The sequence below is a fragment of the Camelus bactrianus genome, chromosome 2 (assembly GCF_048773025.1).
Source record: "Camelus bactrianus isolate YW-2024 breed Bactrian camel chromosome 2, ASM4877302v1, whole genome shotgun sequence".
In the NCBI taxonomy this organism is placed as follows: domain Eukaryota; kingdom Metazoa; phylum Chordata; class Mammalia; order Artiodactyla; family Camelidae; genus Camelus; species Camelus bactrianus.
Genome location: NC_133540.1, coordinates 36,107,171 through 36,120,951, shown reverse-complemented (window position 1 = coordinate 36,120,951; position 13,781 = coordinate 36,107,171). Strand labels below are relative to the sequence as shown.

Below are 13,781 nucleotides of genomic sequence, written 5' to 3'. Positions count from 1 at the left end.
TTAAATCCACGCTCAGGGCTGCAGAAGGACCAAGTGACTACTGCTTAAGAGCTTTCCGTGAGCAGGAGGCCGTGATGGTCTGAGTGCAGGGTCCACTGAGCACGGGGACCCTAGAATGAATCTGAGCTGGGGTTGTGCTGCTGTTCTGGCCACCTACACCCACCTGTCTTCCCTCCCATCATTTTATGTGAAGGTAAGATCTGACGTGTCAGAGACTGAGAAGATGCTGCAGTCTCACAGCGACCCTCTACGGTCCCAGAGGACGCGCAGTGGGGGAGAGCAAGGACAGCCTTCCTCGTGAGGATGGCTCAGCGGTGCTGGAGGGAGAAGGGTATCAGGAAGGGCTTGTGAGTGAGGATGCAAGGTCTTGCCTGAGCCTTTCCTGGTGAGACTCAGAAGAACACCAAGAGAGGGATTCTGACTTGAATTATGGAGTCATGGAACTGGAAAGGGGCTTAGAAAGGAATAGCTGGTACCAGTGCTGCATCTGACAATTGAGGAAATGAAAGTGCAGAGAGAGGGTAAGTGACTGGCCCAAGATCACACCGCTCATTGGAGGCCAAATCAGACCTAATGCCTCAATTTTTTGTTTCTGGCTAATGGTGCTTCCTCTGTATCATCTTACCTCAAGTTGCTCCAGTGATGTTCTGGGAGTTACAGTTTTTTTTTTTTTTTTTCCTGAACCACTGAAGTATTTTGACTTATGGAACCCTGACTTTCTGAACTTTCAGAGTCATTCTTATGTTATCCAAAGGGCATGTTTAACTGTTCCTGCTTTCTTAATCTCTGAGTGATGGAACTCCCCCGTGACATGCTTCAGAATGGAAATGCAAAGAGAAACATTATCTTATTTGCATTCGATGCTGTTCAAACATTGAAAAAGAGCTGACCTGCCAATCATGTTTCCTGCCATCGGCTGCCACTTCCCTGCTGAAATCTAGGTTCAGCATATCAATATCTGGTAAAGCGCAGGTCTGCTCAACAGCCCTTTCCCCAGCTCACTTTTGGAACGGCTGCTGGGCCTAGAAACTTTTCAAAAGCGAGACAGCACAGGGAGGAACTGATCAAACTGGAGGTGGTGCTCTCAGTGAGTCACTCAGAGCATGAGACAATCTCCTAGTGATGGATGGATTTAGTCTGCTGGCTGGGCTACTTCATTTGAGGAAGACAAGTTTCTTCTGAGTGGATGGTGTGTGTCATGCCCAGGCTGAGTGTGCCACAGGCAATATATCTGTGGTCTAAATTGATTAATTCTCTCATAGGCAGATCCTTAGGACTCCCTTATCAAAGGCATCAGACCCACAAGACAGGAAAACTCTAGGTCTGGTCCTGACGGGGCTTTCGTAGGTTGGCAAGTGTTTTTAACCGAGGAGGAATGTCATCGCAAAAAAACCCAGTGGCTCGTGGATTGGCTTGTTGCCACCTGGGACACTTGCTGAGGAAGGCATGTGCTGATCACATAGATCTTTGCTTTTCAGAACAGCTGTTCGTCTCTTGATGCCATCATTGAGCTAGTGAGTGGAAGGCTTCGAAACAAAGAGAGGAAGTTCCTCCAGGGACCTGGCACCTCACGAGATAACGCAGATGATCGTGGAGAGCAGTATCACCATTTGCAAATGCTTTGTTGTGTATAGAAGTAATTCACCATGGCTAAAATATTTCCTGAAGGGCGGCCGACAATGGGGTTTAAAATCCTAAATGGTTGGCTGATTCTATTGTCTGCCACAATGGAATATGCTCACAAATCAGAGCTATCATTTTTCCAGGGCTAATGTGAATCTTATGGGTACCAAGGGAGAGCCTTCTCATTGCTAGCTCCAGCCAGCATGCTTAGCCACAGCCAAGGGGAGCTACTTGGCCAGTTCAGGCTTTGATGCAAGTCAAAAAACTGCACAGACGTGGCTACTCATTCTTGTCCTTTCTCATCAACACCGCAATGCTTTCTCTAGAGGTGTGTATTTCTGGATGCACCAGTGTATTTTGCAGTCACGTTAAAACACGGATATTGCTGCTTTGCAAATGGAGCAAAGTGTAGTTGTACATTAGAAACAGAAATGGGATGTTAATGCCAACCTTCCTGTTTCCCCTCCACTGCCTTGACCCCGAGGTTCAAAACCGGGTTCCCTGGACAAGTCTTGAATACACACACTCCCTCTCATGCTTCCCAGTTCAGGTTGCGGTCAGGGCAGCAAGCCTAGGGGCATTTAAAACTTCTGAATGTAGATGTTCTGAATGCTTCCTCGATGGCTCCCTAAATAATAAACACAGAACTTAAAATATACAAGAACGAATGTCATTTCTGGCCTAATTTGAAGAGAATGTGTCTTTAGGAATGAAGACTCTCCAGAGAGGTTTATACCGAGTTCCTCAAGGAAGAGAAAGCGACTCATTCCAGAAAGTACACACAAGTCTCTGAACAAACTCTCTGGTAGTGCTTTTCCAATAATGAGTGTGTAGTATGTGTCCCTGGAGAGCCCCTGCTGATTGCACTGATAGCTGTTCACGACCTTTTGCTGAAAATGACTTTTTTTCTGGGCTGTAGTTTCAGCTGTGCTTTAATAATTATTTTTGTCTTATGAGCGCATTTTGAAGAGTGTGAGCATATTTTTGTTCCCAAAAGGTTGACTTAAATTCAGGTTTGCGGAAAAGGGACTGTAGTTTAGTGGCCATGTCAGCCAAGAAATTGTCCTCTGGTGAAAATCATCAAGACATCCAGGAACTAATTCTTTTGCTCTCAGGGGACTCTTTCCTGACTCAGTTTCTACAGAAGAGCTATGGGTAGCAAAGAAGTGTGAGACCATGAGACAGCCTCTCCTACCTCCACGCCCCTGTGCTCCCCACCCCAGTGCTGGATGTAGTGGATGTGAGGGTACCTCCTTTATGATTCCAGACCCCATCACCCAGCTTAAGGCAATAAAAAGGGGAGAGAGGGAGAGAAAGGTGGGGAAATTGGTAATGAGATTGTGGAGAGAGGACTGTCATGCTAAATTCCGTTCCTCTAGAAAAAGGGGTGGGGAAGGGCTACTACCTCCAAAGCCCATGTCCAGCGAGGGGTTCCTGCAAAGGAAACACCCCCTCCCCTCTCCGTCACCAAGGAGATTCTGAACTATGCTCCCTGTGGGTGGGACTCCCAGGGAGAGCTGGCTCAGGCCTTAGAAAAGTTAATGCAGACTGTGGACTTGGGTCTCCTGCCTGCCTGGGGCCTGAAGAGAGGAGGCCGATGGCCTGCGTGGGGGCAGAGGCTGGAAACAGCTGCTGTCCTGGAAAGAGCCGTCAGGACAGGCGATGCCTGAGTGTCCCAGAGGTGGCCACGTGGGGAGCGAGCAGGACTGGGCTCAACTTGGGCTCTTCTGGGAGGGGTAAGGGCACCTCAGCAGACAGAGGCTGCAAACGGACTGCTGGATGCGCAGGGCCTGCAGGAGGCCTCGTGAGGAAGCCATGAAGGGAGGCCCACCTGTCCTGAGCCACGGGGATGGCAAGGGGAAGGGCCCTGCCGAGGAACAATCCTTTTGTCTATGTCTGGGACCTAAAGGGACTGCTGGAACTGTTACCTAAGGGTGAGCAGAAAATTCCTCCTGGAATTTTCATCCTGGGGCAGAGGGCTATCACACCCACTCAGTACGGTTAGGGCAGAGCAGCAAAAATAAAGATGCATTTTGCATACATCACAGATCATGTTTGTTCAAGACAATAGTTACATGGCACAGGATCAGAGTGGATAGCAAGTCTCCCAGGGGACACCCACACCAGGTTTCAATTCGACTGGCCGAGTTCTCGCCCATTAGCCTACATAACAACTCACGTGTACTGCTTCCTTCTGTGAGGTCTGAAGACCAGGGCTCCCAGCCAAACACATCATGCCACGTGCTCCTCAGGACGTATGGGGGCAGGCCTGGGATACCTTGATTCTGCCCATCTCCACATCTCTTTCTAGCTCCCAGCTCTCTCCGCCATCCAACCCCATGGGTTGAAGGCTGATTCCTTCTAGTTTGAGGTGGGACGAGCGGCAAGCGGGGAATGATCTAGAGGCAGTGCTGGAGGACTTGTGTGATGAGTCAGTGAAGGGAATGGATGCAGGTGTCAACAACTTCCTTGAAAAACAAAGGGAAGGTTTCAGACCCTCTTGAGAAGATGTGGAATGGTGCGGAATGTTTTTGGAAAGGAGTAATAGAGCCTTCTCCTTTTGTGTCTTTCTCTAGCTCCTGTCTGGAGTCTCCAAACACACAGGGCTGTTTCTCTAGCTGGGTTCTCCTTTGGTCCTAAGGAACTTTTTTCCCCACTGAAGCCAATCCAAGAAGCCACAGCCTGGGCTTAGGGAGTCAAAGGGGCAGAGTATGGTTTTGGTGCCATCACACATGCAGGTAAAAATTGACGAGTGACATCTAGGCACGCATGCAAATGACCCCTTGCACCAGCTGGAGGAGAAACACTGTGTGATGTGGGGCTGCCGTGAGAGGCTAGAAAAGCTGGGATGTCAGAAACATTAAAGATGCGCATACAAGAATGTCTTTCTCCCAAACGTCAGACTGGCAACCAGTTTGGATTTCCTTTGTGAATGTTTTTCCTTTTCTCCTTCTCCTGGAAGCTGAAGCTGATCCTTTAATGCCAGATTTTCCCTCTACACTTTTCAGTCTTCACTCTACAGGCAATCTGTTCTATGCGTTTCCCCCTTGAGTGCTGAAATGACTTCTACGTGCATTTCACTGCCTCTGCACCAAGGCTATTTGCCGGGAAGGGAAGAACAGAGGTAGGGATGAGGATGCGAATTGAAGCTAAACACATTTTTGAACTTTCAGAGAACTTCAGAAAAATGGAGGAAAAGAGTAAAAAAAATGAAATGAGAACTGTGTTCATTTTCTCCCCTGGTTCATTCTCCTGGATGAACTTAGAATTCCAGCTCCACCTGTCATGAGCTCATGACCTCGGGTCAGTTACTTTAATCTCTCCGTGCTGCTGTTTCTGCATCAGTCAAATGAGGTTAAAAATAATATTTACCTCATAGGGTTGCTGTGAGATAACAGATGTAAACAGTTAAAAGGGTGCCTGGGCCATAGTGGGCGCTGTGTACTTGTTAGCTACTGTTATTTTTTCATTTTCTAGTAGTTTCTTGGGTTTGTAGATGTGAGGTAGGAAAGGATAATGTAGAAAACAGTCAGGTCCAATGTCTAGTGGGTTATTTGTGATTTGTAGCAAGACTGGATCCCAACTATACTTCCTTTTCTAGCTGCGTTTTTTTTTCAATAGCGTTAGGAAGTTGGTTACAGTGATGTTGATAAGAACTTGAATCTTTTCACTCATTTATTCATGCATCAGTGTTTGTTCACTTATGGACTATTTATTTGAGTTAGGGCACTAGGCAATTTACAAACCTGTATAGAGCAGATAATTTTCCCCTTAAGGAATCTACAGCCATTTGGTTAGTGGTATAAACCATTAACATCTAATCAAAATGACCATGTTTGGAATAGTGTGTAAAATCCCAAGAAATAAAACTAATCAGAAATCAACAGTCTCAAATATTGTATGATATCACTCATATGTGAAGCCTAAAACTGATACAAATGAACTTATTTACAAAACAGAAATAGACTCAGACACACAAAACAAACTTATGGTTACCAAAGTCGGGGGAGGGATAAACTGGAAATCTGGGATTAACAGATACACATTACTATATATAAAATAGACAAACAACAAGGACCTACTGTACAGCACAGGGGAATGTATTCCATATCTTGTAATAACTGTAACGGAAAAAAAATCTGAAAAATTTGTGCGTATAACTGAATCACTTTTCTATATATCTGAAACATTGTAAATCAACTATACTTCAATAAAAAAAAAAAGAAAGAAATGGTCTAAGAAAAGTATTTGGGAAAAATTCAGTTTCTGTACTCAGAGACGGATTGGTATCTTCAGCCGTACTGATACACGGCATCAGTCTTCAGACTGCAGACGCAGCCTCATGCCTTCATCTTTACGAAGACCATCCTTTGAAATTACCTAGCATTTTTCCTTCTGTTGTGAACAAAAGCTCCCCGCTTCAAGCTTAATTGAGTCCTTTCACCTCACGCTGTTCGGTAAACATCTACTGAATCCCTGCTAGGAACCTAAACACTCTGAGTCTATTTTAGCAAAAACCATTTGGGATTATAAATTATATGAATACAGACCTTAATTTCCCATTTCATTTTTGGATGTGTTTTAACCCATAAACTATGCCTTTTCATTTGTCATCTGGGCTTTACTGAGATGGGTGAAGTACGTAGCTACTTTTCAGAATAAGGATGCTAACAGATGACACATTTTCCCTTGAAAATTAAATAATTATTTTATTGCAAGAAATATGACCCTTTTAATTTGGTTCTTTTTATGGGCTCAAAAAAAGGCTCATGCCTTAAATGTTTCTGAACTGCTAGCAAAATTTTATCAGGCTTTTAAAAATAACTTCACTTAGGCCACGATGGTGATATACCTGACGGTAATTGAAGATGTCCAATAAAAGGAAAAATTATGGAACAATCTTGTTCTCAGAAAAGAGAACTTAATTGTTTGACTTGAGTCAGCCACTTATTCCTCTGGGCCACAACTTTCTCATGGTGAAAATAAGAAGTTTATCACTGTGAAGATTAAATGACCTTTAAGGTTCTTATATCTGTAAATTATGAGGATTCTAAATCTGTGTTCTCCAATATGATAGCCACTGGCCCCACATGGCTTCTGAGCACTTGAAATGGGGCTAGTCTAAACTGAGATGTGCTCAAAGCATAGAATACACACCAGATTTTGAAGAGTTGGTATCAAAAAAGAAGGTGAAATATTTTAGATATATTAGGTTAAATAAAATATATTATTAAAATGAACTTGAACAACTTATTATTTTTATTTTAGTGTGACTATTGAAAATCTAAAATTGCTTTTGCGGCTTACATTATATTGTACAGTACCACTCCAGACCTTCAAAACAAATGAATCAAAATCTCTCTTTAAGGATTTTTTTAATGTTTAATGGTCAATGTTTCAATATCGAGGTCCTTATGCCTCTAAAAGTCTACCTAAAACTCATGTCCATCCCAAACTAATAAACCCTGCAAGGGCAGATATTTACCACCTAGTTCCTCTTGAAGTTACTCTCTGTCAAGGTCCTGTGGAAGTTCTAACTATTAGTGGTTACAACACTGAACGTTCACCCCTATGGTTATTGTCTCAACCATATCAGAAAAGATGATCAAAATGTTAGGAGTGATTATTTCTGGGTAGTGGGGTACTGAGTGATTTCTACATTTAAAAAAATTCTTTTCTTCATCTTTCAGTCTTTCAACATTGAGGACTGTCATGTTTCTTCATCAGAAAAATGTATCTTTAAATTTCAGTGTGAATAATTTTTTGTATTATATAAACATTACAAATATGTAAAAAAAAGAAAAAGAGGCTAACGTAAAAGGAACTATCCCAATACGCTTTCATCTGCTTTTCTACGTTTCCAAATTTTCTATAGTGAACAGGTTACTTCTATCAAGGGAAAAAATACACCTCATTTAAAAACTGTAATATCCATCTACCCTTTTAACCTGAACCTAAGTTCATTTGCATGCTGATTCTCTTAGAACTCCTGAAGCTTTCATCTCTCCCGTGTTAGTCTGTGGAGTAAATACTTTAGGTTTTAGCTTCAGTTGTTTGCTAACATAGCTATTTTAATATTTTGTAAATACCAGCAAATGGAACAGCACTTACTTCAAGTCTATGCCAGAGATGGGGAAGAAACCCCAAAGACATTTTAATATGTCACTGTGTACAGGGGTTTAGATCGCACTGCAGGATCGCCCATCTAAAGGGATGCCAGTTGCACCCGAGTCCTGTAGCAACAGGGGCGAGCACCGTCTTGCATGCGGTCCAGACCAGCCTAGAGAGCCACGTGCATACTCGGGAAGGCTCAAGCATGTGCACACACACACACACACAAGCACACGAGTGACTGGGGTTGTGCCCTATCCCAGCCCCACTGCACATCCCCTGAAGTTGCTTTTCCCACCTGCCTCCACTCTCAGAGGCCAGAGCCACTACCCAGCCTGCTTCGGGTACCACGGGATGTGTGCAGTGCCGTGGTATTGCTGTGTGGGCTAGGTCTGCTGTCTGCCCTGCTGGCTCTGGAGTGAGCTGGGCTTCTCAAGGTCTGTCAGGTATGATTGTTTAGCCTGGCAACGTTATACTCCTTTATTTATTTATTTCTTCTAGAGGAAAAGTGTCTTTTCCCAGTTCCCATGAGGCAACATCCCTTTGGAAGATGGCGCTTGAAAATGGCAAGGCGGAACTTACTGTTGGTAGTAAAGATGATTTCTCCCTCCTGCGGGGTGGCATCTGTATCCTGGACCACCTGCAAGGCTCCCACAGTCCGGACAGCAGGGTCCAAAGTGACCGAACTTTCGTTTACGGTCGTGTCGCTTGCGCCTGTGATCTGGTTGGTTGGCGGACCTCCCAGAGATCCCTCGAAGTCGGTGGGCAAGTCGTCCAGGCAGTCGGCATTGGGCTGACAGGAGCACAAAAGGACCTGTTCTTAGTGTATGTCATCAAGTGAGAGATGAGATGCTACAGCATAGATATTTTGTCCCGAAGGAAAACCAAGTTCTTTACTGTTTTCTTCCTGAACCACTTTACTTAAAGACATTTCACATATAGTTCCTGTCATTAACATGAAAACATCTTCCCAAATTTTCTTTCCAAAGGTTCCATTTAGATCTAGATACAAGGTTTTAATTCCAGGAGTAGCAATACCCATACATTACTATAGTTATGTAGGGGGAATAACATTTATTTATAATGATAGCTCCTCCTTATCAATATCAATATCAATCAACATGCAGTTGATCATACATTTGTTAAACCCTCTAAATTAAAATCTTGCAATCACAAAACTAGGGTGTCTAATTACCCACCCACTATAGGACTCTTCCCTTCAAATATTTGTCATGCCTTCACTCGAACAATAAAGAAATGGGCAGGGGCGGCGGGGTTGTGGCGGGGGTGGTGTGCTCTCTGCTTTGCAAGGCAGGCTGTGCCAGCCAGCTTTGTTAGATTATTCTCTTACAAGGTGACTTTGAAATTTTACTCTTTGGTCTTAGTGCTGCTGTTGGAAGTGGCATTGAAGATATTGATATCTCTTCCACAAGCAGCTTTTAAAAAATGATTTTCAGTTGTTCTGCCTTTACCAGAACTCAAAAAAAGTTATTTTAAAAAGGTGGTGGTGGAGAGATACGGTCTTGAGAAGTATTAAGAATAGCTATTAACCAATTTTTTTTTTGCTCCAGTCTGAACAGCAACATGGCCCCGAGTGATGACAGTGACACAGTTCTGTACTCCCAAAGGAGGCAGGTCAGGGTGGGCAGGATTAGGCGAGGAGAGTTCTGGGTTGATATTTATTGAATTAACAGCACAATGACTACATTGTGTTCGAAGCTGATTAAAAGATAAAATCTACAATTCCTGGGCTCGTTGGGAGCACAAGGCAAGAAATTCAAACCGCTGGACTCCTGTCCTAGATTTCCCCTCTTAAATCAGTCTCCTGAGTCCACATCTGTGTTTCCCACAGTCAGTTGGAAGTCTCTCCATCATCCCACAAAAACCTCAAATTCAGCTCATGCCCTCTTCCCCCGTATTCTCTTTTCTCTCTGCCTTCTCTGTCTCTATTAGCAGTGAGCCAATTCATGGAAATCTGAGCTGTCAAAAGTCAACTCACTGAAGGACTGATCCACCAAATTTACCGATTGAGATACTGGACATGGGCAAGTAGGTTTTGAACATTTCCCACCCTCCTTCCAGTCTCCTAATCTCCCCTGGTTTTTAACCCAGGATACTCCATTCTCCACTTTCTCATCAGAGCACTCTTTTTAAAAAACACATGTATGATTCTTTTTTTTTTTCTCCTAAAGAATGAATTATAAGCTCTGTAGTATAGAAAAACAGGCACTGGACAGTCTAACCCCAGCCTCCTTTTCTGGCCCTCCCTTCAGCCTTTGGAAGCACACAGAATCCACCATCTATGCCCTATCTCAGTGCTTTAGTGTATGCTGTTCCTCTATTTGGGATGACATCTTCCCCTTCCCCTCTCCTATCCCAAGGTCTCAAATCAACCCTGGTGAACTCCTCATCAGCCCTCAATTCCCAGGCCAAATGTCCCTTTTCTAAGTGGTGCTCCCTCCCAGGCAGTCATCTTTGACACTGTAACTCTTTTCACACTCTCCCACTCCGTTATGGTCATCTGTTACTGTGTTTGTCTCCCTTTACTAGTCCACAAGCTTTTTTTTTTTAATCCTAGTTTTAATGAGATAATGTAATTGGCATGGAATATTGTATTACTTTAAGGTGTACACCATAATGATTTGATATATGTATATAGTACAAAGTGATCACCACAATAAATTTAGTTATTAGTTACAAAAGTTCTATTCTTGTGATGAGAACTTTTAAGACCTACTCTCTTAGCAACTTTCAAATATACAATACAGTTTTAACTATAGTAACTATGTTGTACATTAAATCCCCAGGACTTACTTATTTTATAACTGGGAGTTTATGCCTTTTGACCTCCTTCACCCATTTCACCTACCCCCAATCCCCTGCAATTACCAATCACTTTTCTGTTTCTATTCCACATACAAGTGAGAAACAAGCTTTTTAAAGTGAACAAGCTTTTTAAAGTATATCGATCTTGAACTGCAAGCCCTCACATAGTGCCTGACAATTACTAAGTGCTCAGTAAATGTCGATTTGAAAATTTTATGAGTCTCAGTTTACTGCTCTGAAAACGTGGGAAAGTTAGTATCTACCCAGATCCTAGATCAATTAAGGGTAGAGTCGAGGGAATACTTTAAAAACTCAATTTCTGTGCAGGGGTAAGGCATGCCACTGTGGGGCAGAAAATACCACCCTAAAATATGCTAGGTTGGCATAAGGATTGGTAGTTGAAACAGTTGAGAAGTTGGTAAAGAAATGCTCTCCGCCCTTCCTCTATTTGCCTAAAAGCAGGAAATAAATGTGTAAGGCTGTCCCCTTCTCTGTGCCAGGAAGGGAAGGACATTCTTATCACCAGCGACCCGGAGTTGATGCCAAAATGGAACATACAACAAACCTGACTAACGTGCCCTTATCTGCCACTGCTTTCCCTCATGCATTTACCTTCCACCCCTTTGAGTCACTTATCACCAAGCGCTCCTATGTGTATGCACGACGCATGTGTTAATAAACGTGTGCTTGATTTTCTCTTGTTAATCTGTCTGGTAGGAGTTTAATTTACAGGGCCCAGCTGGAGAACCTGGGAAGGTGGAAGGAAAAATAATTTCCTTCGCTCTCCTACAACTGTGTAAATGTGCTTGTGAGCAGAACCAATTGTGTGTGGGTGTCAGGGAGGAGAGGCTTTCCCAGTGAGGGTGCTGTGCTGGTCGTCCGCTCAGCCGTAAGCATCTAAATGTGACCATATATGTATTAAGAGTTGACATCTTTTTCAAAATGCTGACTTTGTTGATATTGTTCTTGTTTTCTTTCTTATTCTCTTTAAAAACTACTTTATTAATTTTGAAGCAGGGTGTTCGCTTTGACTTTATGGACGAAGAGGAATAGTGTTACGTCTTGCACAGAATGGGGAGAGGAAACAAGAAAAAGTGAATTAGCTCACTCAGACTGTTAGCGGGAGCAGGCACGGATAATTTGGCTTAGATATAATATTTAATAGACCAACTTTACAGAACCTCACAGTTTATATCCCCTCGAAATGGTTCATCAAATAGAATAATATTTTGAAAAGAAACCCAATTTATACCCCTCTAAGAGAAATTACAGTCATAATGTTTAGTAAGAGGTGTCAAACCCCATTTATAAGTGAATACCGTATAGGGATTCAAATTCAGGTCAGCTGGTAAACGCCTCGAATAAACCAACTGCTAAATAGTGAGGGGCTTGTGACTACACCGGCTGCACGGGACTGTCTACTCAACAACAACCATCCTATTCATACCAGGATAATAGCAGTAGGAGAAGGTATTTGCCGGGATAAGAAAGACCGTGTTACACGGTACCTTACAGGGGGGCTCACTGATGTGTTCTGTCATCCTACAAAGACTCCCCTGGACCTGGCTGGACAGAAAGGACGGGGAAGCACTTTAATGCAGATAAAGGGATGAAAACACTCTGACAATAAGGACTCCCCATGCCCCTTTCAGTTCAGTATTTTATTTCTCTTGGCAAAATAAAATGGAAAAAGATACCGTTGTAATGGGAACTTCACAGTCTGGGAGCCATGCTCATACTGTTTGCTCACTTTAGAGAAGTCCACTTACAAAATGAAAATGTCCCCAGGTCTTAGCTTTCCACTTATATTTACTTGCCTTATAGCTCAGGCAGGCACAAGGCTACTCAGTTAAAAACGACAAAACAAAGCCCCAAGTCAAACACAAAACCCTGTATTTGGACAATCTAATGGATCAGGATCGCAACCGAGTCTTTGGTAAGTGGACATTGTTCAAAGGAGGATTCAGGGTGAATTTCATAAACACGACTCTGGGACTGGCATCCTTCACCCTCTGAAGGGCTACAATGCTGCAAACATTTACTGAACTCAGCATATTGAGAAGGAGGCAAAGAAATGCTCTCTGAAAGATGTAGGACTAAGGGGCACCAGTTATCAGAGAGAGACTGACAGGCTCTTTCCAATCTTCTTTGATTAAGAAGAAATGGAGTTAAAGGAGTTTAGGAAAACTGTAAAACAATTTCTTTAAGCTGCCAGGCAAGGGTTTCAGTTAGCTGCAGGTAGCGTTTTCTAATTGAGAAGGCTGGGAGCCTGTCCATTTACATGGAAATGTAGAAGAATGGAATAAAAACATCATCTCTTTGGTGTACTTTAGGCAGAGTGCTACCCGACGGCAAAGGGTGGAGCAGAACTTTCAAAATTCCTCCCAGATCCAGACTCAGTGTCATCCTCTGGGACAATACCAGAAAAGCCTCCGGAGGGCACGGAGGGCAGGCACACACCCTGGTGCTTTGTGAGGACTGGCACACACGCCTGCCTTCTTCACAGAGGCTGTTCCGTTCTCTGGGGGGAGCTCGGGTGCGCCCTATGTTCCCGTTCTGCTGGGCTTTAAGAATCCTTGGCAAAATCCAGAGATGCTACTGATGTTTATTTTTCTGGAAGTCAAGTGTGCCAAGTAAAATCCTATCCAGACTTGACAGGCATCAAACCATGGCCAGGACACCCAACCACTAAAAGTTAAAATATTACTACTCATTTCGGAAATAAGCCAAAAGGCCACACAATAATTCTATCTTAAAACAATTACTGGCTGTCTTTTCGAGTCTTTTTTTACAACATGGAGAAGTTACACCTCCCCATGAAAAGTCTGGAGTCAAATACTACTTAGTCCAAAATTTAACCACTGGGGATGGTCTGCTCCACTGTCCTGACCAAGGAGCACTGGGAATGATAACTGGGAGCTTTGAAAATATCCTAAGCAAGAAGAACTAGGTCCAATGATGTGACTGTTTACCTTTAACTGTGAATATGCTGAAGATTCTGGAGACCAAAGACACACATACACACATGCAAGCACACACATACCTACATTTCCCTCTTCCCTGGTAAGAACCAGTTAGAGCCAGGAATGTGCAACGTGCAAACGCTGAGTTTAATTTTGTAAGTCGCCAGTATCTGGTGGAGATGTTGGGTTTTTACTAATGTTTTGTGTTCATTGTCACTGATTTTCACCTTGAATGTGTTATGCATTTACAACTCTGAT

General features: G+C 43.3%; 1 protein-coding gene across 1 annotated transcript in view; it reads right to left on the bottom strand.

Annotated features, from left to right (window-relative positions):
- The window catches only part of RNF150 (ring finger protein 150), a 225,517-nt gene that overhangs the window by 35,838 nt on the left and 175,898 nt on the right, over window positions 1-13,781 (bottom strand). Inside the window, exon 6 of the mRNA XM_010954606.3 lies at window positions 8,317-8,527. Coding sequence (XP_010952908.2) covers window positions 8,317-8,527 — 211 coding nt within the window. The remainder of the gene's footprint in view (window positions 1-8,316; window positions 8,528-13,781) is intronic.